Consider the following 27433-nt stretch of genomic DNA (forward strand, 5'->3'; position numbering starts at 1 on the left):
CCTCTGCAAGACATGTCGAATCCTATTGTTCTCCCGCACGTCTATTGGTCTCCCAGAACAATAGACCGCATGGAACAATAAAGCACATCCACTCTTCGCACCTTTCCTTTTGTTCTCGCTTAGCAATCTGCGACTCGCTTAGCAATCTGCGACCACTGTCGCAAGTTGCGACCACAACCGCAAGTTGCGACCGCAAACCGCAACTTGCGACCGCAAACCGCAGACCGCAGCACCTTGCCACCTACCAGAATAACATATATAGCAGACCATTCTGGTCTGATTTCATGATCCCCTCTTGTATATTTTATCCTCATGCAAACTATACAACGGTGATCAATTCGATATCCAACAAGACAGACTGCTGGGTGACGACAGATCAGCCTGACTCTCCTTTGTGCTTTTATCACGCCAGGGAAGCTTCACGTTTGATCGCGCCATTTGCATGTGATGCAATCAGATCAACGAGTCAGCTAGTGATGAGACCTCGACGCTGTGATTACCTATCACCTCAGTCATTGCGATTTGTGACGTGATTTGAGAGCTGCTTATCGCAACAAAATGTTCAGTCCTTGACCACACTCCCTTTTGTTCCGAAACATGGGTCCTGACACGTAGTGGCAATAATGCGTTTGCCCGGTGGTTCTCCAGCAAGATGATCCATCGATTGCCACCTGGACTCGGCTTGTGAACCTGTAATAAGATCTGAATGGACCCTTGCAGGTGGGGATTCCTACAGAACCCAGCGGAAAATCAAAATCGAAGAGGAAGCTGTTTCCGGCAACGGATGTCGATCAAATTCGCAATCGTACGAGTGTTACCTTTTAAGACCCCAAACACAGACCTACAGCCTATAAACATGAGGTGATCGAGCCCGCAGCACAATCTATGCGAATGAGCCAACATTGTATTACTCACGCACATTTACATTCTTCATCGCATGATCATGGGGTACTCGAATTCTGTAGTTGGCAGGCAACACTGACAACTTTACTGAGGGCTGGATCAAGGCAGTCTATCAGACGATTTCTAGCGTGCGTAAAGAGTATCACTGGCAGGTACAAAGAAAAGAATCGAGTGCTGTTATAGTGGCTGGCTCTCCATTTCTACAGAAGTCGATTGGTTGGGACTATCGATGTGTATACATGGGCAAGAGAAACAGTACAGGCAAAGCAGTTAAAGCACAACATCTTCAGGCCGGACAGCGAAATATGACTTAGATCCTCATCCAGATTCCTCACGTTCAGCAATACGCAGAACTACCTTGACGATCAAAGATTTCAACCGAGAGTTATTCGTCAAAACCTCAATCGTACATCCGACGAGCACTTCGATGACTGCCCCGATCAGTTTGTGCCGAGTTTCCCACGTTTCCGCTGCAGCGATGGTCACAACTGACCAGGCTTCTCTGGCTTCTTGGCCTAATAATCCTTCCGCCAACTGCTTGAGTATGCCTTCGATAGTCGCTGTAAACGTCATCTGCTCACGCGGACGACGTGAACGTGCTCGACTCCTGCGTTGGTCCTCGGCAGCGAAGAACTTGTCGACGATCTGATCGACAAGGCCTGATTCCTCCCGTTGCCAGGCAGGATCGACGGCGCGGTCTGCGCCCAGGCCAGACTGAAAGATGCTGCTCGACTTCGCCAACCTCCAGAACATCTCAGCTGTAGCTGGCTGTTCATTTGAAAGGATATCGGCCATAAACTCGATGGCGGGAGCAACATCGGACGAGTTGGGTTCCTTCCGGTACTTAATACCAACCAATTCTCCGTCTTTCGTCTGCACGGACAATACGGTGTCCTTGTCCGGATGGTCATGGGACGAGACATCTTCAGCTGACACCGACATTTCCCGGATGACGTACGTTGTGATGTCAGACCAATCTCCTCCTGATTCGTCATAGTTCTTCGTCAAGTTCCGTTCGGCATAGTACATAGTAGTGTTCATGTCCTGGCAAGGTCCATGTCTCCCGTCCGATTGTCTGACTGCTCAAAGAGCTCATCGACGGTAGTTCAGTAGAAGATGGGGGTCGGAATTGTGCGGAGTCTGCCATGCTTGATAGTAGGTTGATCGACGACTGAGTCTGGGAGGGAAGATGGGTACTGAGTCTATACTGTAGCGGAACAACCCATACAGATTGTTTGCCTCCATTCCGTTCATTAGCCCGATTGAAGCTTTTACTTATATCTGTTTGCTTTGGCTCATGACGCCTGAATAGGTCTTCCTTTGTTCTATGTGTATGACACCATCATCCAGGTGACAGGGTCGGGGCGGTGTTTGATAAGCCACGATCGTTCATCACGCAATCGACGGCCTCCTGCCCCTGTGCCACAGCGTTTGAGAGTCAGCGCGATGGCGAATAAGACCTCACGCTGTCTTTTCTCTCGATCGACTTTCCGTTAAGATTATGGGATCATTGTCTGGACGTCGGGGTGAGCCTGTCCAAGCGATCACCTGATCAGGATACTGGAAGAATGACAAGACGGATGTGCGCCGGCACAGGTCCATTCAAGCATCACGCGATCGATCGCGACCTGCAACACAACGCAGAAGCTTCGTTTTGGGGCACAATACACAAAGCTGGTGCGAATTTGGTGCATCAAGGAGCCGATCGGATCTAGATATCCAGCTGACGCTCTAGACCTGCTTGTCTACTGGGGCACATGTTACAATCCGAGGCCCGGCAATTCGAGATCTCAGGATGAATCAGTCGTGCTGACGTCGGTAACTCCTCGAGACATGACACGAAGCGTATTCAATCAGCACGCTGTAAGGCAACCCCAAACTCTTTACGAAATTGCAACAAAATATCGTAAACAGATCGACAGAGCACAGTCGCGATGGGATAGAATGCAGTGCAACCGCTATTGTACATATATATGTTGCAGCAGCTTCACTTCCGCGCGAGACAGTCAGAAACGGTATTGGCGACGTTCATTCTGACCCATGTCTTGCCACTTCGATCGAATGTGTTGGACGGTCTCTGTGATGAAATGGGCGTCAACCGGGGACTCGGGATCGTAGTAATCGCGCGGGTCGACATAGAGCCTTGAGAACATAGCAGCCGAGAGGAGCTGCACAGTCCGGTTAGTTGCGCGGATGTGTACAAAAGGCTCCCTCGAATCAAGGTCATCCTGTCTGAGGTACTGAGCATCATTCGCCGTGATCAATCGGAGGATTTGATTCCTGAGGCTCTTCAGATAGTCGGTCTTGGGACCATGACCTCCTCCTTTTGTATCTACTTTCGCGAGCTCAAAGAACTCGTCCGAGATCGCCTGGATAGTGCTGAAAATCTGGGAGCTGTCTTTCCACAGGCCAAGCTTCTTCCGTGGGACCGGAGCTCGACTTCCATCGAGGGATGCAATAATGGAAACACTCCTCTGGTCATCGATCGTCGTCTCGGACGCGCTCTGAGCAGCGGACATTGAAGGCTCGTCCTCATGAATTTGGGAGGGCAGAACTCCTTCCTTCTTTGTCTGAGGCTTTCCTTCGATTGAGTCCGTTATCATGATCTTGTGTTCCACCTTCATCGAATTATACCAAACGGAGATGTAGTTGATCATCCATCTGGCCAGCGCTTCAATGTCGGTCAGAGATTCAGGCAACAACTCTCCTTGCTTGCCGTATCCTAGACCACTGACGCTCGCGCAGATGGCGCCACCCAAGTATCTGCTTGCTCTCGCGGCGTGAAAAGGCTCTTTACACTCTGCCCTACATGCTTCGACCACAGCTACCACGGCTGCCACCTTCTTTACAGGCCTGTGCCACTTCCGCTCGATGATATGCTCCATGAAGCTTGCTCCGATGTTTCGTGCAAGCTCAGTTGAACGTTCGATCGAGTGGAGAGTCTTCATGTGTCGATGGTGATCCGGGTAAATGGATTCAAAGTGTCGCTTGACGAACTGCACAGCATTCCACTCGAGATCCGAGTAGGGGACCTCAGCGAACTTGGCCGTGAGATCTTCAGTTCCCACGCAAATTGAAAAGACTGATTTTGCGCCATCAGCATATTTGGACTCTGTATTGGCAGAGCCATCTTGAGAGTGGGTTTGGAAGACTTGTGTAATATCCACATCTCCTGGTCCTTCGGAGTAGCGAGTCCGCGTGGTGAGCTCAGGGTCAACGATAGCCAAGTACATGTGCCTGCCATTGGTGCTGGTTTCCATGATGGTCCCGTCACCGATAGCAGTCGACACTTGATCCCAGACAGAGGTCGGCTTCGTCACACGTCCGTCGAACGACGGCGGGTGTCCGGTGTTGTCATCGCCAAGGGTGACGTTGTATGACCGGATAGACACAGACATTTTGCGGTGGAATTCGAGACCCGAGTATCTATAGGTGGATTGTTGGTAGCTGCTTGTAGGTAGCCCTTTTTTTCCTCGGGTTCAAGAGACATCCTAGGGTGATCTCTGCCTGTCTGCCTTTATATAAAGGTCAAAGCTGTTATAGGCTCGATTCCTTTGTATAGTATGACGATCGGATCTCGCGCCTCATCAGTGCAAGATGGCGCGATAGCACGGAAGTGTAACTCGACACTGCAGACTTGTCTGATGTGATCAGTCTTCCATTATTTCTTGCTCCTTGTAGTAGCTGTCGCTGGAGGGCAGGAGGGTGGGCTAATCTTAGGGCCCGTTGCCTGAAAGTACACGAGACACTTCTCTCTATCGCACTTCGCTTACCAGAACAGGTTGGGACAAGTCGATAGTATACTATTCGATCCTTTAATCTATCCATACAGGCTCAAATCATGCCGGTCTTGCCCTCTTAACAAACACGATCCTCTAACGCCTACTAAGCAAGCCCAAGTTAAGGGAGGGAAAGTCAGGGGGGAAACCAAGTCGACAGTTGGGCCAGATCATTTATAGGATGGTATGGGTTCACTCGCTACACTCTCTTAACTACTAGACTAAGCGTCTCTTCACCGATCAATTTGGATCTCCAACAAAACACGTTTCTGCTTTCGAAGTCCAATGATTCGTGGGCGGAAAGTTTCGGTACGGTTCAGGGGGTTCAAGAAGGGAATCACGATGGGCTCGTTTGGCAATGCCTCCGTCTCAGCGATACCGCCGATCTGTTAGAATTCGTGGTATGACTGATAATAAGCGTCTCGGTCTTGGCGGGTTAGAGCTCGAGCAATACTGCCCGACCTATTCGTGCATGATTTGTTCAGTCTGCTAGTCAGACTCGCCTAGACAAACTCGTGCTTGATCCTTTATTGTCTGGCGAAGCAGAGATGTAGCTAGGAAGTTGCTAAGAGCACGCTGCGGTAGCGTTGTACCATACAATAGCGAATATCCTGTCTGACGAGCTCGACCACATCTCATAGGTCTCAAGTAAGGCTCGACGTTTTTTTTTTTTGGTCAGAAGCGTTCAATCGTGGTGGATTCTCCGGGTTGGTCATATAGTTTTCCCGACGACAAGCTGGACCATATGCTAGTGGTTGAGCGGAAGGGCTGCCGGATTGCGACAGTCGTACAAAGCGAGATACAGATTTAAAGAAAACTGCAGAGCAAGCGAGAAAATGTCGTCGTCAACTAAGATGAACACGATATGTCGACTGTCAGGTCTCGCGACGGCTCGCGCGACGCTAGATCAACATCGACTGAGACGAGAATGTCGTAGTTAGCTTACTGACAGGTAACGTTGTCCTTTCGGCGCTCTCTTGATGCTAGTCTAGCAGCTAGAAGATCATGGGACCTTGTAGCACCCAACTCAAGGAAAAAGACCGCTACTCGATCGTGCTGTGCGGTCGCGGATGATAACAACAACCTGAAACACGAACCCCGTCCTCGATCACGTGACGGCACCGGAAGCATTTCATCCCCCTCCTTCTTGCGCCTTTCGCTGTTTCGGAATCAAATTTCCCGTTTCTGATCAAAACGTCCTCGGAACAAAAGAGAAGTCGAAAACCGAGTTTTTGTTGACATTCAGCGACCTCGGTTTGATCAAGCTATCGATCTTGTACTTCACAACAATCTTGCAACTCTACCTATAGCCATAGCTACAGAGCGAGAACATACAGTACATGAAAACCGTGCCGAAAATCCGTCCGGGGAGCTCTTTCTCGGGTCGACGATGGCTGATCAGGAGGTGACGACGGCGAGTTACGGTAAGTCGACCATGTCGTATGGTATAGTATGCCTTTCGGTCGAGACTTTGCTGATGTGAATATCATTCTTCTGTGGATAGTACCCAATCCGCAGGAATTACCGGAATACCTGTCATATTCCACTGTCAGTCTCACCACTTTTCTTACAATAATGACGAGCGCGAAAGCGTTGATCAATCCGTTTGATGGAGCTGATATCGACTTATTTCTTTTCTTTGCCTGGTAGTACGTGACGACGATAGGGAATACCGTCTATACGACCCAGACTATCATCCAGCTTCCCCAGATCTGTAAGTTGATGTGCATTCCATTCCTCTTTGTTGCTCTGTGCTCGATGCTGTGAATCGCAGTGTCACGTCGGTCGATCAAATTAATGTGGTGATTAACATAGTGAGAGCCATGCTGACGATCTGTGTCCTATCGTGCGTCGTTTGTCGGGACAGATTATGGTCCATCAATACCTCTCGGAGAAGGATGGACTTTCGGAGGCTCCGTATCCCCCACTACCGATCCTGCTCTCGCGACTACAGCTACAGGCTTACCGGTCGAGCCGAGCGGCACGGACGATGGGATTACCACTGCTGCTGGGAACACACCTTCGTCTATAATTCCGATACCTAGTACGGCTTCTTCTACTTCCGCAAGCACCGCGTCATCCCCTTCAACAACTCCATCCTCTTCTTCATCCTCCTCTCCTTCTTCCTCTCCGACCTCAACTTCGACTTCACCAACACCTTCCTCAACCTCATCATCCTCATCACCAGCTCCCTCATCCGCCTCATCCTCACCTAAAGAAGGCCTCTCAACACCCGCCCTAGTTCTAGCTACTATCATCCCCATAACTGCCTTTTTTCTGATCATCGTCGGTGTGCTCCTTTGGAGGAACCGGAATCGACGTGATCGGACTCGCGAGCGAAGTGGGGGTCGTGGTGGGAGTCGGAGAGATGGTGGTGGGAGTGGAAGAGATGGTGGTAGTAGAGGAGTGTACGGGATAGTCGGGAGGAAGAGGACGAGAGGTGATCGCGCAGGTGGAGATGGGGTGCTTGCGGGCGCGAGTGGAAATGCGGGAATGGGTGGCGCGGGAGGTGGAGGAAGCGGTGGAGGAGGTGGATCCGCGGGAGGTGTAGGAGCGTTGAGTGCGGGAATGGGGAGAGAGGATGATGATGGAGATGTCAGGGACGGCGAGGATGTGGCTGGGACAGGAGGTGGGACTGGGAACCGGGGTGGTAGGAGGTGGTTACCGAGTAAGTCCATCATCCCACATTCAAGCACTATCTGTCGGTTTTGCGATCTGGAAGAGATCGGGTATATGGCTGACCGCAACGCTCCATGCGTCGATTTCGATATGGTTGATTCCGAAATCGATCTAAACAGCTCTTCTAGCAGCAACCGGACTGCGCCAACGTTCAGCCTCAGCCCGACTGAAACACCAGAACCGGGTGGCGAGTACGAACGTCTGGGGCGATGGGTCTGATGATGACGATAATGATGGGTTCGAGATGATCGATTTGCCTGGCAGGGTACCTGGTACCTCTACAGGTGGTATGGCGGCTTCTTCGACCACTAGAGGACAACCCACTGCAGCAGAAGACGAGATTGATGATCAGGACCGAACTCCGAGAGCGAGCCTGGCCGATGCAGATCTGGCTAGCGTAAGGACGGGTAGGAGAGGGATGGACGATTCGAGAGGCGATTTAGGTTTGGAAGAGTTGGCGCCGTTCATGGGAGATGTGACGCCTACGAAATCGAGGACGGCAGGAGCGGGGAAGGGTAAAGGGAAGGGAAAGTTCTGGACTGTACTTGGGCTCGGAGCTGAGAGGTCTCGCAACGCTAGAGACAAGGAAGGCGGCCAACTTGGGACCGAGAATGTGGAACCGGATGGAACGGAAGCTGGAGTGCTGTCGATGGCGACTCTGGGTAGAGAACCGAAGATCAGCCAGACGGACTCGTCGACTCCCTCCTCTAGACAAGGATTCTTCCCGGTGGGTACGGCTGCGAAGAAGCAATCTCGGGGAGCACAACAAGATCCATCGGGATTGCAAGGGGGTGATGAAACGCTCCCGGGCAAGAGAGGCCATGCGAAGAGCGATTCGTTCCCTCCGTTCGCAGGAGGAAATGACTTGTTCTACTCTTACCCTGCCGAGAGCTCAGAGAACCCTCGAAAACCGGACAACACTCGGGACAGGACGGACTCGGGCGTGGCTCACGAAGGACCTGGCGGAGAGGAGATGTTACGTAGCAGCAGCGGGTCGAGGTTCTCGATCTTGTATCCGGAAGAATACTCTAGCGGAAGCGCTGGGAGCCGGCGGGGTCAAGGTCAAACTCAGCAATTCGTCAGCGAACAGGATTTGGCAGCGCTGGGTATGCCTCTACCCATTCCCGCAGGCAGGTTTGACGGCGAAGGCGATGGAGCGAGGACACCCAATTCGTACAGGTCGGCGCAGAGTCAATTGAGGTTCCCAGTCCCGCCTGATCGCAGTCGAGAGCCTTCCGTACTCGGACAGGTCGGGGTCGTCGGCGCGATGGAAGGAGTGACGAGGAGCGTCTCTGCCGATACTTCCGAGACGAGGTGAGTTGGCGCGTTGTAAGGTGAAACGCCCGCTGGCGCTAAATCCGGGTCACTTCGGCAGATACCACTCGCTTACCGATCAGGCCAACACCTTGACCCGTCGATCACGCTCGTCCGCTACTACTGCGGATGACGCGGGAGATCAGCCCGGTGTTGACGAGCACGGTCGACGAACAGGACCGGCAGCTGTTGATGGGTCGTACGGTACCTCTTCAGCTATCCGAAACACATCTCTGGCGCAAACGCCCGTTCGAACAGGTATGATTGAGCCGGAAGAGCACGGACTGGAAACAACACCGCTAGCGGGCACTTCTGATCGCCAACCTCGACCTCGACTCCCGCTCAGTGCGCTGCCATCGCCTTCTTCCACGGAGACACCTTCGAGCTGGACGCAGCCTAATCGATTCTCGCTGATTGCCGGGTCGATATCTTCTTTGTTCGGGGCCAAGCGGGCTAGCGTAGTTAGCTCGGTCACCGAAGCCGACCACGATCAGCATCACCAGCAGGCGCAATCGCGACGATCTACAAGCGGGATGCGGAGGAACAACAGTCGTGGCGGAGAGAACAGGCAGAGTTACGCCGGACAACCTTTGGTACCGGAAGAAGTCTACCGAGAGGCGTTCTTGAGCGGGATCCCCGAGGCTGCTAGGCGAGAAGCTAGGCAAGAATCCAGTGGCGAGACTCGAGAGACCTTCGGCTCGGCAGGTGTGGGAAGCGATGAGACCGGCAGGAGGGAACTCAGTGAAGGAGTTACCAGCGAGGGGGATGGAAGCGGGGAGACTTTCGGTGTCAAATCCGGCAGGGATCAATTAGGCGCAAGTCTGATCAGTGGACCGGGTCTGGGGGAACGGGCGAGGGTTGTCACACCCTCGAATCGAGGAAACGAGGCTGCAAGGGTGACAAGAGGGTCAAATGATGAGAACCCAGAGTTGACGACAAGGAGGATCGGAGAGTTCGGGGAAGTCATATCCGGTCCTGCTGCGCCTGGCAGGGAGGTCTTGAGACTACCGGGGGAGATGAGAAAGACCGTAAGCACCATTTTCGCACAGACAACCGAAATCGTACAGAATTCGAGTTGACTTTCGATGCGATAATTCTGCAGTCGACCCTATTCATACCCGGCTCCCCATACTCCCCCGCTCAAGCCTCTTCGCAATCAGCTTCAGTGCAAGATGAAGGCTCGAAATCTTCCTCTGGTTCTCAAGGTGGGTCAAAAGTCTCGATCGGGACGAAACGATCTATCGTCACTATGCGCAGCGGGCGTAGCCAAAGCACGAATGCTACGGGAAGGACGGGGAGGACGGGGAGGAGCGAGATGAGTGAGGAAAGCGGGGAGAGTCTGGGGCTCGTTAGTGGCCTGGCTCCTGGAGTGAGAGGTGGAGACGTCGGTGGGAGGGTCGATTATAGCGTGGCGGCTGTTCGTGGCAAGTGAGTTCAAGTTCCCAATCTCACACGCTCATCCGAACCTAAACATGAAGGAAACGAAGATGAACGCTGACCGACAACTTCTTACTTGGTTGCATCTGATGGTAACAGACGATCGATGCCTCAACTAGTAAACACGCCCGACGCGCTCGCTGGGAATATACCGAGGACGGATACTCCGCCGCCTGCGACGGTATCAGGACCAGCGTCCAGTAATGCAGGCACGGTACCATCCCACAGCACCGCCGGAACTCTAGGACTGGCCGCGGGTGCGCTTGTTGAAGATCAAGAGGTAGATAGGATACCTTCGACACCGCCTCCGAGGTCGAGGTCGCAGTCGAGGTCGAGGTCGACGTCCGGCCAAGGCCACGTTCAAAACGTCGGGTCGGACAGCCGCAACAGAGAATCGACCGGGGATCCGAACATGGAAGCCGACGAACCTCTCCTCCCCCCACAACTGCCTTTCGTCACCAAGACCAGAGAAGAAGATCGGTCTGCGAGTCCGAGTAGGAGTAGTCATTCCGCTAATTCGGAAAAGAGGCGGGAGAAGGAAAAGTGGTGGTTGGGACGGTTCGGGAAAGATAAGGAGAAAGAGTGAAACAGGTCGACTCGCAAACGCACGCGCGAGGAGGAATTAATTGAGATCGACTTGCACTTGAGGTGGGCCAACGGAGGCCGGATGAGTACTTACAGATACAGGAGGACGACACGTACAAGATATAATATGGCTCGAAGGCTGGGTTTCAAGAAAGGTCATGTAGCTGATGAAAGACGTATATACCCTTTTTTTTTCGGAATGTTTTGGCCAGCTAGAAGCGCGCCAAGTGCGCTTACTGTAGGCGGGTGTTGGGCTCGGATCCGAGTAATTGCTACCCTTTGGCGATATCGACACTGGAACAAATATGATTCTCTCGTCCAACCTTTGTCTCTCTTGACGATCAAACGACTGCTTGAGCTTGATTCAAGACAGACCATCGATATAGTCGTCGCCCGTCGTTGACGTCAATCCCGTTCGAGCCAAAACGCGAGCCTTTCGCGTTGATTGCGCGACTTGGGGAGTTCAACAATCATCTACACGCACCTTTGACGTCGAGTCCAAGTCTTCTTTTCAGCTTGGACCGACCACCAGCTCGACGCCGAAATACACATCGTCAGAAGATACATCTTCCCTGAGTTCTTTTCATCACACTTTGAAAACGCAGGCGAATTCGGGCAAACAGGCACGACCAGCTACCAGAACGCGAAAACGATCAAAATCAAAGCACCTTGCGAATCGCGAGCGAGATGGTTCGCGGTACAAGATCAGGCCGAGCAGGGTCTTCCCAGTCACACACCCAAACAGAAGAGACTACGAATAATGGAGAAGGCATGGGCATGATGGTCGATTCGGAACCTGCGTCTGGGTTGAAACGAAGTAGGTCTCGGCACGATTCTGCATCATGTCATCAACCGTACGTGCGCGGAATACTGATCTCTATTACTGTATCTTACCACCCGCAATCTCCTTCTCTGTTTTGTTTTCGTGACCACCAAGTAGAATCCCCTGAAGTATCAACCCACCTAACCCCATCCCCAGCCAAACGCACCCGTTCGTCAATCTCTAAAGGCCTTAATTCCGTCTCCCCAGTGCAACAGACCAAGACAGGAGTGGACCCCGTGGGTTCTTCCTCCGGTCCCGGTCCTAAGTTCGATACCGCCGTTGATCCTACTTCCATTTCGAGCTCCGGAGCTGCAACTGGAGCTGGAGCTGTGGCTGCGACTGGCAACGGCACCGGACGACGAGTGAGAACTCGGAACAAACCCCACCCAGCGCTCGTCAACCTCAACCCGAACGGAAATAACGGAACCTCTGGCGACAAGTCCGCTGGGAAGGGAGAGACGGAAAGGGATGGATTGGGGTCGAAGGAAAAAGGGAGTTACATGATGGACCTGAGCGACGTGGAGGATGAAGCTGAAGTGGAAGTGGAAGGTGACCAGGAGATGGATGTGGATGGGAGTCCGGGTTTGGGGAGCATTCTCGGGAGGAAGAAACGGGGAGAGATCTTGGGCGTGCTCGTAGCGTAAGCACCGAACTCCTCTTGCCTCAATTCTAGATCATGAATGGTTCATGCAGGACGATAAGATCCACTCCGGACGAGAGCTGATATAAGATGACTGTTGGCGCTACAATGACCTGCTCGATGTGTGATGTGTTAACAGTATGGAAACCCCAGATCATACCCACCAAGATCCTCACGCCAGGTCCCGAACTAAGATGGTCAAGATCGTCGACCTCCCCTTTCTTCTCAAACTCACTTCGGCGAAAGACGGGAAGACCGAGAATGACGATGGCAAGGGTGAAGTTGACATCAAGGTCGATCGTGATGGTGGTGTTGGGGTCAAACGGGAGATAGAGGATACAGATGTCAAGAAGGGGAAGGAGACGACGTTGAAGAGGTTGTTGATGAGCAAAGAGCGGGTCACGGTCGATGGGTTGTTGGTGAGTGACCCGATATCCGCTGTTTGTTGATACAGTCGAGCCTAGATAGAAAGCTAATTTTGGGAGCTACGGAATGGTGTAGAACGCCCTGTACGATCTGGCCAACACGTTATTAATGACGACGAACTTGCCCAATCCGTATAACGGCTTGACCACCAGATCGTCTTCGTCAACATCGACCTCGTCCAACCCGATCCCGGAACCGACGACCCTGTCGGCCCGACTACTGGGCTCAAAGGTTAAACAAGAGAAAGAATTACCCGTCTACGAACACCTTCAAGCGGTCAAGGACGTCGTACTCGGTCTCATCTCGTCAATGACCGCATCACCCGAGGGGGAAGACGTACTGCCGACGCCCAAACCGAAATACCGATGGGCTTTGCATCAGAGGACGACGGTGCCATGGCCTATGCCTCCTAGGCCGGCGGCTCGGGGGGAGAAACAACCAACTCCGGTGATTCCGACGGATAGGGTGCATTTGGATTGGTTCACCAGCGTAGCGGCATCGGAGAATGGCAAGATGGAACAGCTAGATGCAAAGGTTGTCGAATCGCTCAAGGAGCAAGGTGGGGAGGAGGAGGAAGATCTAGGGGGTTTGACTAGGCTGCAGACGGAAGGGTATCTCGGTGAGTAGTATTCAATCAGCATTTCCCGTCTGACGAAAAGGCTAAGATCTGTGGTATGTCAGCTCTTGGGAGACCGACCGTCGTCGGACCACCTGATAGGCATGACGAGGAAGCACAACGAGCTCGAGGCCCTAAGCTCGGCAAGACGTTGTATGCCGATGCTAGCAAGAAACTTCAGCGATACAAGGACAAGCGGCGTGGGAAGCTGCCTGTAGGCAAACCAGGTGAGTTGAGCAGTCACAGGGATCGTATCTGGCGGAACAAAGCTGACGAAGCCTTTTCGCAGTCGGCTTCCTGACGCACTATCACTCGTTCATCCCGTCCTTTGCGCCGACATACGATTCTACCATGGTCAGCGGCGGGTGGAATTATGACGATACGGTCGACGCCGCTCGAGCGGCCGCTATCAACCGGGAATGGATCGAGTCCGGTTGGAACAGCAATTACGCTTCGACCAGTGCCATCAAATCGGTCGAGCCGATCAATGACGACGTTGAGGCTCACGAGAGGGCGCTCAGGGCGGCCAAGGTGTTGATGGGTGACGATATCCCCGATAGCGCTATCGACCCGGAACTACTTGGTGCAATCGAGCAGGACCAGTCTGGATCGCAAACGGCCAAGAACAAGCTAAGGGAGAATGCCGAGCTGTTATTAACCCTGGCGCAGCGGCAAGAAGTGCGACTTCGTCGGGATGAGCGCGAGGTCAACGACCCGGAAGAGCACGCTCTGGGTGAGTCATCTCGATTCGGGTACATGGTTGACTCGCTCGCTCAGCATCCCTGCTCTAAATAGCTTCCCGCGTATCCGCCAATCTGCTCGAACTGGCATCAAGTGTCCGCCCACGGTCGATCTTGCCTCGACGACGACACCCGCACCTACCACTCGCAGCCGATCTTGCGCATACCGCCGTCTCGACTCCTGGAGCCATCTACCGAGGAACGCTTGACCCCGCTCGACCCAAAGCCATGGCCGAAAACTACGTGGTCCACACTCGTGACGAGCCGGTTGGCACAAAACGCCGTGAACCGCCAGCGACTCCTGCCGTTACGCCTAATCGATCCATCTTGCCCAACGCTGCTGTAGGTCGGGCTCCGCAACAGCCGATGATGACGCCCACCCCACCCGTGCGGCATACATCAAGTTTCAACGGAGCCATTCCACCATACCGCGGAGGTGTGCCGACATAGTCGAGCGAGTCATGTCATACTGCGCCCATGTCCTTGTCTATACCTAGATACAAGCATAATAATTCGATCGCAACCGGCTACAATATTTCGGTCCAAGTCGTGACACAGTTCGTTCGTTTCATGCAGATGCAGACATCAATGCATCAGCGTGTCTTTGCCGTCTAGCGGCGAGGTCGTTAGGGGTGATAGTCGTCTTGAGACTGTTTTGAAGCTGTCATACGACGAGGTTCTATCAGCAGATATCGTACCTGATGGCCGGACTCGCACTCACCTGTACGAGCTTGTCCGGGCTCCAGAGCCGTTCCGTAATGGCGTTAAGGTAGTCAAAGAGGTCTCCGACATTGTCGCATTCGAGTATGCCTGCCTGACCCATCTTCAAAATGGCCAAGGCAGACAGTATGATCACGTCTTTGCCTTCGATCATGAAGCAGTCCCATATGCGCAAGACGGTCTGGAGGAGTCGATACAGGTCAGCGGCATATCCAGTTCATCAATCGGACTCGAGCTCACCTCGATCGGCAAACAGCTGGTAAACAAGCTCAACATCCAGCCGAACGTGACTGCAGACAAGTCGAGTCCAAGATCCTCGAAATGACGGTGGATTTTGGGTAAAGTCTCGGCTACGAGCTCGCCAAGCACGGCCTGCTCGGTCATGCTGCCCTGAAGCGTCGAGTTGAACCATTCGCGCGGGAGCAGGTTTCGGATCAAGCAGACGAACGTCCAGTAGGCCCTTTCTTCGTCTTCGTAGATGAGCAACAGCGTGGCTGCCACCAAGTTCATCCCTTGACAGTAACCGATAGACGGGTCGTGCCAGGCATATGCCGTGAGAAGTCGCCTGAGCTTTTCGCAGCCCACACCGTCTCCTCCGAAAAAGACGTTAGTAGGGAAGGTGCGTCTGGAAATGCTTATGAATCAGTTTGTCGATCGTGTATAGATTCACGACATGACTTACTTGACGTCCTTCTCGATATCCCCAAGGATCGGATGCTCGTCTTGCTTGTGTACAGAGAGTATCTCGTAATACTCGCCCGGGATGAAGGCGTCCTTGGCGCCCGAACATTCTGCCCATATACTGGCCCGCATATTGATCGGGATACCAGAAGCAACGAGCAAAGCCTTGAATCGCTTCATGACCTCCTGACCCGTCTTTCCGTCCCCGATATTGGCGATACCGACCAGGTCGTCCTGCCAAGACCCGTTGTCCAAACCTGGTGTCGAGCGATGTCTGGCCGATACGCTGCTTTTACGATGCGAAGCTTTACCTCGTCGATACTTGATGAACTGCTCCCACTGTCGAGCAGTTTCGGCTTCGCGAACATCCTGAACCTCGCCGAGCTGACTCAAGAGGGCAGACACTGGCTTGCGATGGCGGACAGCCAGAGAATCCAGCTTGGCCTTTTGTTCTCTGACCGAATCCTTTCTTCCGCCGTTCGCCGTAATCGTAGGCCGAAGGTTGAAAGCCCCCCGACTCGACACCGTGACGTCCTGGTGCGACGCGCTAGGTTTCGCAGGTGAAGGGTTGAAGACCGCAAGGGTGGACGAGCGAGGTCGGTATCTATCCTGCTGCGATGTCGACCCAGCATTCGAGGCAGAATCGGGTAAAGGAGTATTGGCTGACCCTGGCGAGGAGCTCGACAGAGTGCTGACCTCGGATTTGACCCTCTCCAGAGCGTGTTCGTCGAATGACGCACGAGGATCCCGCTTGACGCGAGGCATTTCATCCTCCTCCTGAGGAACGGCGGCGAGCGTATCTTCCTCCGAGGCAGCCTTGAGATCGAGCAGCATCCTGACGTATCGCAGATCGTAGACGAACCCGAACTTGTCAGTATACGGAGCGAGCTCGGCTCTCTCATCGCCGAACCTAGAAGCCAGCTTGAGCGAGGGAGACGTCTCGCCGTGCAAGTTTTGCATCGTGTTTCGGCGCGGCAGCATGGTTGGCGGCTTGTCTTTGTCGGCGGTGAAGGCGTTCATTTCGACCAGCGGTGGGGTAAATGCTTCCTCGTCCTCGCCCGGACTCACAAGAGGGGTCGAAACGGCAGATCGATCTGGACTCTTTCCTTTGGCCACAGTTCCGGGAGTCGCTAGCGTTCCAACCATGTCTCGGCTGGAAATGCTACGCAATAACTGTTTTCGAGCCGTCTCGTTCTCGTTCGACTGCGAATTCGAGGAACCTCCTGTCCCGAGGAACGCTTGAACCGGGCTGGACAATACGCTACCGAGAGAGGCAGGCAGACCGAGCACCGAATGCCGCTTAGACCTCTTGTACGGGGTCTTCCGTTCGGCGGGCTCGCGATTGACTCTGACCGCCTCTGGAGGAGTACGCAAGACGATCCCAGCGTCTCTAGCGTTCCTGACCAGAGCATAAGCCATCCGACTTAGAGTCTCGCCCTCAAGCCGTTTCTTGCTCCCGGTACTCAGGATCGAGGACATGTCCGGTGTCAACAACCGAGTAGCGAGAAAGATGGCACAGAACGAAGGCGTATTCCCGCGATCTCCGTACCGGAAATCGTGATCCTCCTCGCCGTTCTCCTTCTCATCTTGATGAATACTGGTCTGGATTGGGGGCGACAACACAGGCCGACCCACCGCAGGCGACTCCGAGGTCGTCGTCGAAGCGCGTGATCGACCGGGTTGAAACTGCAGTCCTCCCTTGTCTGCTCGCAAGTCCCCGATCTGGGCGCGTTCTTTCCGGGACGCACTCTTACCCCTGTGTACACCTCCACCGGCGGTCCCGCTTGAACTCCCGGTCCAGCCCCAAAGACTGTCCGTCCAGCTCGACCGGTGATTCTGGGTCTTGCCTTTCGGTCGTGGAACGCTACTTCCCAACAACTCTTCGTCTGCCACAGCCGACTCGTTTGGAGTCGTCTCAGATAAATGGCGTACGTCGGCGATAGTCGGGCGGACCACGATCGTCGGCGTCCTACCGATCGCTCCCTCAGGCTGGATGCTCGATGTGTGATCGTACGTCGAGCTGCTTCCCGATCGTCGCCGAGCATAAGCCTGCGAAGCTGTTTCTTTGCCTGATCTACCTCCTAACGATCTCGCAGGGGAATCGGAACGAGGACGAAGAGATTGAGGCCGAGCTTTGATTGTAGATTGCGGATCCTGGTCGAGATCTCCATCGTCGTCCAGGTCTGCTGAGAGCGGATCTCCGCGATTGTGGTTATGATGGTGTCTGGTGCGTGATTGAGAAAAGGTTGAAACGGCCGGAGAGGTCAGGTGGGTGGACAGCGCTTCGCTGAGAGAGTCGTGTATAGAGAGCTGCGGTCCGAAATCACTCGTATGGAATCAGTCTCCCACCCGTGACACTGCTTCACTGGTTATAGCTGGTAGACTCACCTGATCCTCCTCCCTGAAAACGCTAGACAACCTCCGGCCGCCCACAACTCCGTTGTCCATATCTCTCCCATCCGCAGGCTCCATTTGATCAACCTCGCCTCCCCCTTCTACCTCCTCGACCCCCAACCCGAGCCGAGCCGCATCAGACCTTTTCCTCGGCGTGCTAAATCCTCCAGCTACATCCCGGCTTCCTTGATTTTTCATCTCTTCTTCTTCTTGCTCGAGCGAACGTGATCGTGATATTGCCCGTGATCGTAATTCCCGGTTCTCCTCTTCTAACCGTAAACAAGCTTCCCCTAACTCTCTAGTTAGACGGGAGAGGACCCGCAAAGGGTGTAATCCCGGATCTACAGAGACGTCGTTGGTAAGCCTGGCTGGCACGGATTCGGAGGTGCAAGCTTGGATGTTTCGATGATCTGGTTTCTGATCCCGACCTTGATCTTGACCTTGATCTTCATGTTGCAGGCTATCAAACTCGAAATCAGGCCTATCCGCAGGAGGACTAGGTGGGAAGAGTCCTTCCGTTCTCCGAACCGAATAAAGCCCTCCTGACACCGACGACGAGGAAGCTGCATTCCTTGGACCACCCTCACTCGCGGGGTGATGTTCAGATGGAGGAAGCGTCAGAGCGAGGATCTGGGTGGATAGGCGTTTTAAAGGTCGAGGGCGAGGTTTAGGGGTTTGGAGTGAGGAGAGGGAGGATGATGAGCGGGTTAGACGAGGTGCGGTGACGTCTGAATATGGATTTGAGGTAGAGGTAGACGGTGATGTAGCTCGAGGTCGAGTCGAGGTGAGTGAGGATCCAGATCTGATTGCTGTTGATGTTGATGTTGAACTTGATGGATGTACCCCGCACGCGATGGCCAACTCGTCATCCCCCAAAAGATCCCACCGGACCAAATAGATATCCAACTCTTCCCGCCCTACACCTTGTAACGCTTGAGGTATCCTAGATCGGGAAGTCGTCGAGGCTCTTGATCTAGTCTGGGCCTTGTACGAACTCGCATCTTGTTCAGCCTGCGGGTTAAGGAATGCGGCTTCCGGTTGACGTGATCTGTCCGTTCTTGTCCTGTCGACCCGTCCAGCGAATTGCGAGGCGGACGTTTTGGAAGAGATATTGGCTCGACTAGGTGACTGTCTAGATCTCTGAGATGAAGTGGTCGACGGCTGGATGGAGAGAGGGTGGGAGAACCGGTCGGTCATGATGAGCGTACAATCGTTGCTTGATGACGATCGCGTACTGCGAGGTCGTTCTAGGTCGTGATCGACGTGACGTTTTGAGCGTTTATCGAGGTCATTGTGGTGTAGTCCCCAAGTTATTCTGGAGCCAGGTGCATATAATATCTCTGAGAGTGTGTGAGCTGTGATTGTCTGAGCAGGAGCAGTATAGGTCAATTTGACGTTTCGTAGGTGGAGAAGGTCGGTTCTGATGATGACGCAGCACAAGGATTGCCCAGGGCCGGCTATCACAGCTTTCAAATGAGACTTTGAAACGATCAGCAGCAGCACCGCCTTGTCGACAAGCGATGCCACACTTCCGAGAGAGACCCAGATCTGGATTGTCAAGTAGGTTATATGAGTAGAACATAGAGTTACTCGTGTCCGATTCAAGAAGACTGCTTCATAGCTGGAAAAGCAAAGCGCGCCTATCGAACAGTCAACGTCGCGCATGAAACGCCAACGAAACTTGTTTTCGCCTTACAGACACGATTCACCAATAAGCTATACGGACGGTTCATAAATAACTCGTTCTCGGGTACAACATGTTGTTCAAATCACGAGGCAGCAGGTACAGCTTTCCATCTCAGAGTATGTATAATCTCACGTGGTGGAAGGAGGTAGGGTGCTTGCGACGCTGTTGTCCTCAGGTCCGTAGGTCCCCTTACCCGCCTCGATGATCCGCTGCAACAAAACGCTGCACTCAACAGGGCAGGTACCGAGAGAGTAGAGGAGTCTGTCATAGGTATCCCCCATTCCAGAGCCCTGGCTGTCGATCAAACTGATTGCCGACTCAAGCCTTTGGAACGCGGTCTCTCGACTTGCAAAAGTTCTAATGGATGCTGTGGAGTCATTGTCCGATTGAGAGCGATCCTAAATGAGGATGGACAGAGGGTTTTCTAGTCAGGTCCAATGTCATGATTGGGCGGCAATATTACTTACGTCTCCCTTTCGCTTATCGTTTCGGTGAAGATCGATCATCTTCGCTTCGCGAGAAGGGAGCTTCTTCATGACATTCTCTGGGAAGTCATGGTTCCTGAAGAGGTTGTGCAGGTCATCGATGCTTAAAGAACGGTACTCGGGTTGACCAGGCAGAGCGATGTAACGATCAGCTTCATGATCTTGGCGAAAATTCGGCCCTTGGGTCATCTTTGCTTTCAAGCAAAGAAGCCCTTGTCCCAACCTGGAATCTTGCGGGTACGTGACTTCCCACAAGACCCTGTAGCACCAAGCTTGATGGGGCGCAGGACAGATGACATCGTAGTTCCAAGCAGTCAAAGCTTCCCTCAAGTGGTATTCGTCATCCTTGTATGTGTACTGGAGCTTAGGAAGGGTCAGGTCTTGGTCTTGGGGACCTTTCGCGTTCCTTGGGTCAGAGACGGGAGCCGGAGGTGGCGGAAGCGGAGTCTGGGATTGTTCACTCATGATTGTCAAGATGGGCGTGGTTTCGATTTGTGTTGAACGTTGTATTCTGGAAGGTTTGCGTACCACCATGTCTATCAGCAGCGATATCAAACCGGGGCGTTTCTATGCGTCCTTATATCTTCATCCGCAATGTAAAGCTTGCTTCTCAGTCGTCATCGACGTGCTGGTCACCCTTGGCGAGATGAAAGGAAGACCCAACTGAGAAGCTCGTCATCAAGGTGGCACCTGACCCACGGGTTTGGCACTCTCCTCCGATCGAGGAAGGAGGTCCTTTCGGTTCTCCGTTACTCTGGATGACGGTGGCATAACGGCGTGATTGAGGCCCACCGCTTTCATGTTCGTCTTGATGCGGTTGATTGCGTCCTTTCGACGTACTCAAGTAGAATCACTTTCGGGATATCCCTTTCCTGCCTCAGGGAACAGGCAGGTGTTTGGGGTGATCATGAAAGGCATGAAAGCGTGACATGTGGTTGGATCTTGTCCAGGATTTAGGTTCCGCAAGTAAGCGCTTCGAGTGGGAACGGATCTGCCGTTTCAGGTTGTATTGTTCAAGACGCGCATGTGTCAGGCGGGATCAGTGATACGAAGAGATGGCCCCTAAGCCCGATCCGACGACGAGCTCGAAGTGCGACTTTACGATTCGTAGTGTGTGCCATGATCGTCAGGCGATAATGTTGCCAGAATGTAATCGACTTGGCTCGGGGAGCTAGCTCAGCGTTTTGGGTAATCAAGGAACGCATTCTGATTGCAACGAGCTAGGATATATATAAAGAGCGAGAAAAGCAAGTCGCACCATTGAAGCAATCAGGTGTTGCGCTTCAAAGACAAAAAACAGGCGAGTATGTTGGAATTCCATTGGGTGGAACGGCGAGTCAGGTAAATCGATCCACAATCGCTCAGGCTCAGGTACAGCATGTTCTAGTCTCGAGGCAGAAGGCACTAGTTGCCGACCACAAAGTTTGTGTAGTCTCAGGTGGTGGAAGGAGGTACGTTGCTGGAGATTCCAACGAGGGACTGTGACCCTTCATTTGCCATGCTTAGGAGAGCACAGATCAATTCCAAAGGACGGTTGTTGGCATATGCGGTGATACATTCGTTGAAAGAATACCCGGTCGCATCGGTGTGTATGCTGCGGGCGCCGCTCAAAGATCCGTGTAGCCCACCTGGTATGAGCTCCTCAGCTGCTTCTGCAGGACCGCTACCGCTTTGGCCCAATTCCGAGCCGATCTAGAACCAACGCTCTTCGGCAGTCATCTTTGCTCATCTCGATTTCCGTTGTGTTGATCGAGTTTGTGGAGAGCTCACAGCTGCATCACTGGCTTCGACTTTGAAACGTCTGAGGGCGGTACACTCCACAGGCGACAACATGTTCATGATGTGATGGGGAATGTCGTCACCCTTGTAAATCTCCCACAGGTCATCGATTCTAATGGGTCTGTAGTCGACTGGACAATGCAAAGGCAGATTTGGATGACCTGGCACCGGGTAAATGGTGGCACAGAGCGTAAAAGATTTTTTACGTTCGTCCAGTGGTTTCCAGAGGACTTGATAAGACCAGGAATTTTCTGGATCAGAGGAAACAATTCTGTATCTCATCAATTTCAACGCTTCTTTGTAGTGGGCGTCATCATTGCTGTATCTGATTGGATTGGACCTGGAGGGGGTGGTGGGAGAGACGAGTTCGGGTTCTGCGCATGGATCGGGAAAATAGGACTGCATCCATGATGATCGTGGATCAAGGTCGCTCAGTTCGCGGACGTGCAGAGAAGATACAGCAGAGTAAGAACCAAAATGAGACAGGTTTGGTCCCCCTGATATACCTATACGAAATTCGTCGCTCTTTGCATGAGCTTGCTTCCTCGTATGCTCGTCTCGCTGATCACCGTAACGTGATGAAAGGAGGATCAATTGAAAAGCCCATCATGGGCATCCACATGACTGGTACTCCTCTTGATGATGAGAACGGATGTGATCCGCCCGCTCTAAGAACCCTCCGTGTTCGGCCGAGTTCTTGCTTGGCGACACGATGACCGCCGAACGACAAAGGATGTGCGACAGGTTCGTCATCATCTGATAGTAGGCTCATCATCACCTGATCTTTGCTACCAGGCCTGCACAAAAAGAGAACGACACAACAACAACAAAATGTCGACAAAGGAAGTACAGGGAATGACGGAGGGCAGGGGTCTATATATACCGCCACCAGAGAGAAGGGGGCGAAGGATGAGGACACTGAGAATGTCAGCTATTCCACCAAACCCTACAAACAGATCCTCTTCTGTACATAAATCGGCAGTGACACTACCCCCTCTTATCCCTCCCCTTGACATCTTCATAGAAACATGTCGCGCGAGATCGCTCCATCATTCGACACGCTTCAAACCAACGATCCATCTCTCGACACTGTGATTCCTTCCCTCGATGGATCCACGACGGCGCCTCCGGTATCGGCCCAACCAGAAGCAGTCTGGCGTGAGCTGCCCGATGGAACCACCAAAGCCACCATGAAGATCGGCACAAGCATCTATTCAGCCGTCTTCTCTAAAAACCACTCGTACACTGCCCGGACTCGCTATTCCGAGGTCGAAGGCGGTGATGCTACCATCCAAGTCTTTCTGAGCACCCGCGGTCCCTCACCACTTTCTGCCGAATTCACAGAATTCGCCGATGGCAAGACATCCATTGTCACCTTCCACGTCAATGACCAACATCTCGAGCCAGTATACGCCAGGACTACCCACGGAGACTTGGAGGCAGGTGCCATTGCATTTGTCAAGGAGTACTTCGATGCGATCTATGTGGAAGGCAAACCTCAAACTTACATGGGAGACTTCCTGCGTTTCCAAATAAGCTTTTACGCTTCGGAAATCGGTTCGATCTTTGTGCAGGATATCACATGGCGACCGCGCAGACAAAGTGATCTTGAGAGAGCGGTGATGAAGGAAATTACCGACGCCGGATTCGCAAAGACTATTCCGCTCCACACGGCTGAGGCCCAACGACATCTGGCTCGTGCTATATGTAGACCTAAATACATAAGTCAGAAATGGTTGGTACTAGAAGGCAGGGAACTATCATCTCAGTCCAAGAAAGACGTCCGCGCGCTCATCGAATTCATGTTCAAATATATCACGGAAGGGTATTCGTCAATGACAACAGAGAACCGGGAGCGAATCCAACAGGCAGTGGAGGTCAATGGTCTTAGCTGAATGCGAAATATGATAGGTTGTAGTACAGTTATCGTATTCATTCTCAGACGACGTTGTTCGAATGCATGTACTCGTATTTTATTCTTATCCAATCAATCTCTTCAGAGTCGTTCGCGCCATCCATCGTGGCAAGGGGGAATGCTGACCTCAGAAACATCAGAATTTCAGAAACGACTCAAGACTGCCGCTGGACGGCCCCTCCTTGCATGGAAAGGGTGAGCTTCCAGGATGGTAGAGCGGAGAACTTTCCACGAGCTTGACAAGTTGATCAACCAGACTCTGCGAGCGCAATCTGGGTCAAAGACGAAGAATCATGAAGGGTCAAGACGATATACATCGACGATCGAGTATGCAAGAACTGTCACATCGCCATCCCACATTCTGCCTGAGACATCTCACACGAGGTCACTGAAGATCGGAAAGCGCTTTTTGACCACTAGACCATCGATGACACAAGATACCTCGGATGAGCATTTTTTTTGCACAGGATGCTCGCATCTTTCTGGGCCGTTGCTCATCACGGACCATAAAGACACGATTTGTTTAGTGACTCCCTAGTCCTCCTCGCAAGATTTATAGTTCACTGTGACATAATGGCTGATGAGGAGAAGATTCCTCCGCAGAATTTTTGCAAACGGTTATCTGGCCTTCGACTCACTCCTATCACATGGATAGACATCTGGTGTCTGCATAGCCTCTCGTGTTGATGTCCTCCTGCAAATTCGCACCAGCATCTTGCTCAGCTGATTCGTTCGAGAAGCTATATTGATTGGGAGGAGCGATAAGCAGGATTAAACAAGAATCTGTTGCTCAGCGCAATCAATCTGAAAAAGGAGAGCTGATGCAGTTTCAACAACGATCAAGCAAACCCTCAGGGGAAGCAGCGACTTTTGAATGCGTGATTGAGAACCTCTGATCATGATCTACGATCACCTGACTTGATGCTCATCTTCCCCTGTCGACCTGCATCAGGCAGGACAGACTAAAAGAGGATAAAGGAAGGCGGATTTCCGTGTGAGATTTCTCTCGGGCGAACGGTACAAAGCCATTTACTATTTGAGGAGGCCACAAAAGCTGCTCACCTTTCTTTACAGCTAGATAAGCAGCTCTCCCATATCCTTCCCCTCCCCATCATTACTCCTTCCAGATGTCAGGTTCCCTCGCTTCCCATCCATCTGCATCCACCACAATGCAAGAATTAGGACAGGGGATAGTCAAGAATGAAGAGGACGACGGCTTTTTCGTGCTATCTTCATCTGTACCCAATCCTGGGCAGTCCAGCATGTACACGATCTGTACCAAGGACGAAGAAACGCTTGTGCTCAATGTGACAATCGACGAGTCAAGGGCCGAAGTGGAAAGCCTCATTGGACCTTCGGACCTCTTGCTCTCCGGTGCCAACTTTGCGATTTCTATCATGACAAAGATATGTGGGAACAGACAAGATCTCGTGCAGCGCCTCGCTGCAGTGAAAGAATCTTGCCAGCAACGAGCCGCCCTCTATCAGATGGCAGCTGACGATCGGCAGTCGCACACGGATGCTATCATGAAAGAGTTTGAATCCTATCTTCTCAACCCTCGAGCCGTGCCAGCATGTCGTCGCTATGGCAACTTACGAGAGATCACCCGAGATCACCTGACGGCATACATCGAGAGCGACCAACTTGATCGTGGAAATCGAGAGGTTTTAGCTGGGATAGCAAGGGACCCTACGAACAATTGGTACTTCCACTCAGCTTTCGAAACTCCGTTCAATGACAGAAACAAGGCTATCGTAGAAGATCCTGCACTATTTGCGGCGTTGGTTGAGCAGTTGGCGCCGAGGCTCTCCGCACTTCTGCAGGAAGACAGAACCCGTCGGGGAGCACAGATCAGACGCGCATAGTGTTGAATGCGCAATCGCTTGCAGTTGAGGGCCAGTGGAAGGCAAGGGAATCTGTATATCTGTACACGCAGGATGTGTTGGATATTGAGTTGATCACCGCTGTATAGTTTGCATGAAGATGTAATTACAAGGTGATCTATCGAAAGGGGATTGTAAAGTGCCAGTATATATATTGTTCAGGACAATAGGAGTTGGCGGCGAAGCGAGCGAGCGACAAGCGGAAAGCGCAAAGCGGAAAGCGAGAAGCGAGAAGCGACAAAGCAAGCGAGCTCGGTGAGAGATGACAAAGCGAGCGAGCGAGCGAGCGAGATGAAACACAGGAGAACAAAGGCGTGAAGAGTGGATCCGCTATTGTTCCGCGTGATCTATTGTTGTGGAACAATAGGCGCGCGAGAGACAATGGATTTCGACAGGATGTACCTTCAATTTCGTAGTAGCTGGTATGTGTCTATCAAATGGTTGACCGCATGCGTCGACGTGCAGGACACTCAGGAGTTGTCGGTAGATTCCATCGACCAACCCCTGACCTCTGAGGCTGTGGGTGGTATCGTATCGATCGATCCGCTGAGATGCGCGCTAGACCAGCAGCACGAGATCGACGCAGACGTGAAACGTTGAACCTCTTCAGCAAGCAGTCACCCGCACAACAAGCGTCTCGTTCGTTCCGTGACTGAGCATAGATCAATCTTGAAGCGTCTTACTGGTGTCCATGAACGATCATTAAACCACGGTCCATACGCAAGGCCTGACGGCGGAGTCGTAATGAAGCGGAGTGACGCGAACAAGGAGAAAGGAGGCAATCTGGAACGATTGTGCTATATCAGGCTCGGATCCTACCATACGTCAACTAAACGTTGTCGATATCACATGTGTTTGACGTCCAAAACCCTTCAGACCACTTTGCCACCTGCGTGATCATGTCCACAGATACATCAAGCACACGCACCACCGATAGCACCAGCCAACTGACCGAATATCGACATGCTTACGATGTCGTTCTGGGACAGTCTTACTCGACCTGTACTGAAGGTGAACTACAAGCAGAGGCTTGGTCTGACGATAACAGCACAGCCACTCTAACAAGCGTCAAGCTGAGCGAAACTTCTTTGCCAAGATATCCGAGTACAGCCAGCGGAGAAACTTTCTTCATGGACATCATTTTCGAATTGGGACATCTTCCTAAGATCACGTTCAGCAACGAGGTATCTCTCGAACAAGCAAAGCGCGCTTTCATACTTGGCAGAAACCTTACAGCGCAGATTCAGCCTGACCGAGTGGATCTAAGTCTCGGTTTCGAAAGCGTTCGATTGTTGACCAAGATCGGTGATTCTTTTATGGTTCATTGGCTTCCGCAAGAAGACATGAAGTATAACGGAATCTCACCTGATTTGTACCATCACGTACGGGACTACATCGATCATGAGGTACAGAAAGATGCACGCATCGGATTCCCTCTGAATGGTCAACATGAAAGGGAAGATCAACGAGCAAGAACATGCTTGGCGCAGGCCATTCTCCAGCACACAGCCGGGACAAAGAGCTGCAGAACGTGCGGGATCGAGAAGATGCTGGAAAAGATCGTCTCTTTCATGCTGATGCATGTATCAAATCTGTTTGATAGCAATCGCCAACCTTTAGCTACCCAGCTGGAAAGGCTAGAGCGGCATTCCAGCTCTATCAGAACAGTCTGAGGGTGTATCAGCTGTCAGCAAGTTGCATTATACCCTGTAGCATACAGATTCTGTGCGTCTATGCAAGAGCCAAGTGCAACGCGAATCCCTTCATAAAGTCATCGATGGGCTCGTCCTTCTGGTGTCAGAAGAATAGCTTAGCGCCGAACTCGAGATTCCGCATTCGGCCCAAGTGTCAACTTGATTCACCGCACTCCGAGCTTCCTTCGAGTGGTTCAATCGAGAAATTTGACCGCAAGTGTCCATACAAGCACCCCTGATCGGACGCTCCACC

The 27433-nt window shown here is 52.5% G+C and overlaps 9 protein-coding genes across 9 annotated transcripts; 6 read left to right on the forward strand and 3 right to left on the reverse strand.

Moving 5' to 3' along the window:
* Positions 1-562: 562 nt before the first annotated feature.
* HD553DRAFT_325217 (uncharacterized protein) lies at positions 563-4301 on the reverse strand (the record flags this gene model as incomplete). The annotated part of the gene is made up of 4 exons (XM_046181578.1): positions 563-730; positions 920-990; positions 1239-1982; positions 2942-4301. The coding sequence occupies 4 exons, from the start codon at positions 4299-4301 to the stop codon at positions 563-565; spliced, it is 2343 nt and encodes a 780-aa protein (XP_046034825.1).
* Positions 4302-7922: 3621 nt separating this feature from the next.
* Positions 7923-10945, forward strand: HD553DRAFT_314825 (uncharacterized protein). The gene is made up of 4 exons (XM_046180396.1): positions 7923-8675; positions 8737-9703; positions 9778-10103; positions 10212-10945. The coding sequence occupies exons 1-4, from the start codon at positions 8011-8013 to the stop codon at positions 10696-10698; spliced, it is 2445 nt and encodes an 814-aa protein (XP_046034826.1). The 5' UTR covers positions 7923-8010; the 3' UTR covers positions 10699-10945.
* Positions 10946-11030: 85 nt separating this feature from the next.
* On the forward strand, positions 11031-12322 carry HD553DRAFT_314826 (uncharacterized protein). The gene is made up of 2 exons (XM_046180397.1): positions 11031-11514; positions 11638-12322. Exons 1-2 carry the CDS (start codon positions 11385-11387, stop codon positions 12162-12164), a joined length of 657 nt encoding a protein of 218 aa, XP_046034827.1. The 5' UTR covers positions 11031-11384; the 3' UTR covers positions 12165-12322.
* Positions 12323-12473: 151 nt separating this feature from the next.
* HD553DRAFT_73258 (uncharacterized protein) lies at positions 12474-14602 on the forward strand. The gene is made up of 5 exons (XM_046184454.1): positions 12474-12579; positions 12646-13205; positions 13268-13429; positions 13492-13935; positions 13998-14602. Exons 2-5 carry the CDS (start codon positions 12695-12697, stop codon positions 14390-14392), a joined length of 1512 nt encoding a protein of 503 aa, XP_046034828.1. The 5' UTR covers positions 12474-12579; positions 12646-12694; the 3' UTR covers positions 14393-14602.
* On the reverse strand, positions 14421-19094 carry HD553DRAFT_298252 (rab-GTPase-TBC domain-containing protein). The gene is made up of 5 exons (XM_046178575.1): positions 17732-19094; positions 15345-17653; positions 14903-15287; positions 14664-14843; positions 14421-14603 (listed from the first exon to the last, which is right to left on the reverse strand). Exons 1-5 carry the CDS (start codon positions 18932-18934, stop codon positions 14511-14513), a joined length of 4170 nt encoding a protein of 1389 aa, XP_046034829.1. The 5' UTR covers positions 18935-19094; the 3' UTR covers positions 14421-14510.
* Positions 19095-19552: 458 nt separating this feature from the next.
* HD553DRAFT_343811 (uncharacterized protein) lies at positions 19553-20374 on the reverse strand (the record flags this gene model as incomplete). The annotated part of the gene is made up of 2 exons (XM_046182913.1): positions 19553-19822; positions 19892-20374. 2 exons carry the CDS (start codon positions 20372-20374, stop codon positions 19553-19555), a joined length of 753 nt encoding a protein of 250 aa, XP_046034830.1.
* Positions 20375-22716: 2342 nt separating this feature from the next.
* Positions 22717-24113, forward strand: HD553DRAFT_358674 (uncharacterized protein; the record flags this gene model as incomplete). Its single annotated transcript, XM_046183917.1, has 3 exons — positions 22717-23565; positions 23689-23798; positions 24071-24113. The coding sequence occupies 3 exons, from the start codon at positions 22717-22719 to the stop codon at positions 24111-24113; spliced, it is 1002 nt and encodes a 333-aa protein (XP_046034831.1).
* A 617-nt stretch (positions 24114-24730) lies between these two features.
* Positions 24731-26086, forward strand: HD553DRAFT_325221 (uncharacterized protein; the record flags this gene model as incomplete). Its single annotated transcript, XM_046181579.1, has 2 exons — positions 24731-25439; positions 25854-26086. 2 exons carry the CDS (start codon positions 24731-24733, stop codon positions 26084-26086), a joined length of 942 nt encoding a protein of 313 aa, XP_046034832.1.
* Positions 26087-26385: 299 nt separating this feature from the next.
* Positions 26386-27419, forward strand: HD553DRAFT_325222 (uncharacterized protein; the record flags this gene model as incomplete). Its single annotated transcript, XM_046181580.1, has 3 exons — positions 26386-26892; positions 27090-27172; positions 27200-27419. The coding sequence occupies 3 exons, from the start codon at positions 26386-26388 to the stop codon at positions 27417-27419; spliced, it is 810 nt and encodes a 269-aa protein (XP_046034833.1).
* Between the last annotated feature and the right edge of the window lie 14 nt (positions 27420-27433).

This window comes from Filobasidium floriforme (assembly GCF_021052385.1).
Source record: "Filobasidium floriforme strain CBS 6241 chromosome Unknown HD553scaffold_17, whole genome shotgun sequence".
NCBI classification, from domain to species: Eukaryota; Fungi; Basidiomycota; class Tremellomycetes; order Filobasidiales; family Filobasidiaceae; genus Filobasidium; species Filobasidium floriforme.

Coding starts and splice junctions, on each gene's coding strand:
- HD553DRAFT_314825 (XM_046180396.1), top strand. CDS start 8,011: ATGGCGACTCTGGGTAGAGAACCGAAGATCAGCCAGACGGACTCGTCG. Junction 8,676..8,736: donor GCCGATACTTCCGAGACGAG/GTGAGTTGGCGC, acceptor TCACTTCGGCAG/ATACCACTCGCTTACCGATC. Junction 10,104..10,211: donor GTGGCGGCTGTTCGTGGCAA/GTGAGTTCAAGT, acceptor TGATGGTAACAG/ACGATCGATGCCTCAACTAG.
- HD553DRAFT_314826 (XM_046180397.1), top strand. CDS start 11,385: ATGGTTCGCGGTACAAGATCAGGCCGAGCAGGGTCTTCCCAGTCACAC. Junction 11,515..11,637: donor TGCGTCTGGGTTGAAACGAA/GTAGGTCTCGGC, acceptor ACCACCAAGTAG/AATCCCCTGAAGTATCAACC.
- HD553DRAFT_73258 (XM_046184454.1), top strand. CDS start 12,695: ATGACGACGAACTTGCCCAATCCGTATAACGGCTTGACCACCAGATCG. Junction 13,206..13,267: donor GCAGACGGAAGGGTATCTCG/GTGAGTAGTATT, acceptor GTGGTATGTCAG/CTCTTGGGAGACCGACCGTC. Junction 13,430..13,491: donor GCTGCCTGTAGGCAAACCAG/GTGAGTTGAGCA, acceptor GCCTTTTCGCAG/TCGGCTTCCTGACGCACTAT.
- HD553DRAFT_298252 (XM_046178575.1), bottom strand. CDS start 18,934: ATGACCGACCGGTTCTCCCACCCTCTCTCCATCCAGCCGTCGACCACT. Junction 15,288..15,344: donor GATATCGAGAAGGACGTCAA/GTAAGTCATGTC, acceptor AAGCATTTCCAG/ACGCACCTTCCCTACTAACG. Junction 14,844..14,902: donor CCAGCTGTTTGCCGATCGAG/GTGAGCTCGAGT, acceptor CGACTCCTCCAG/ACCGTCTTGCGCATATGGGA.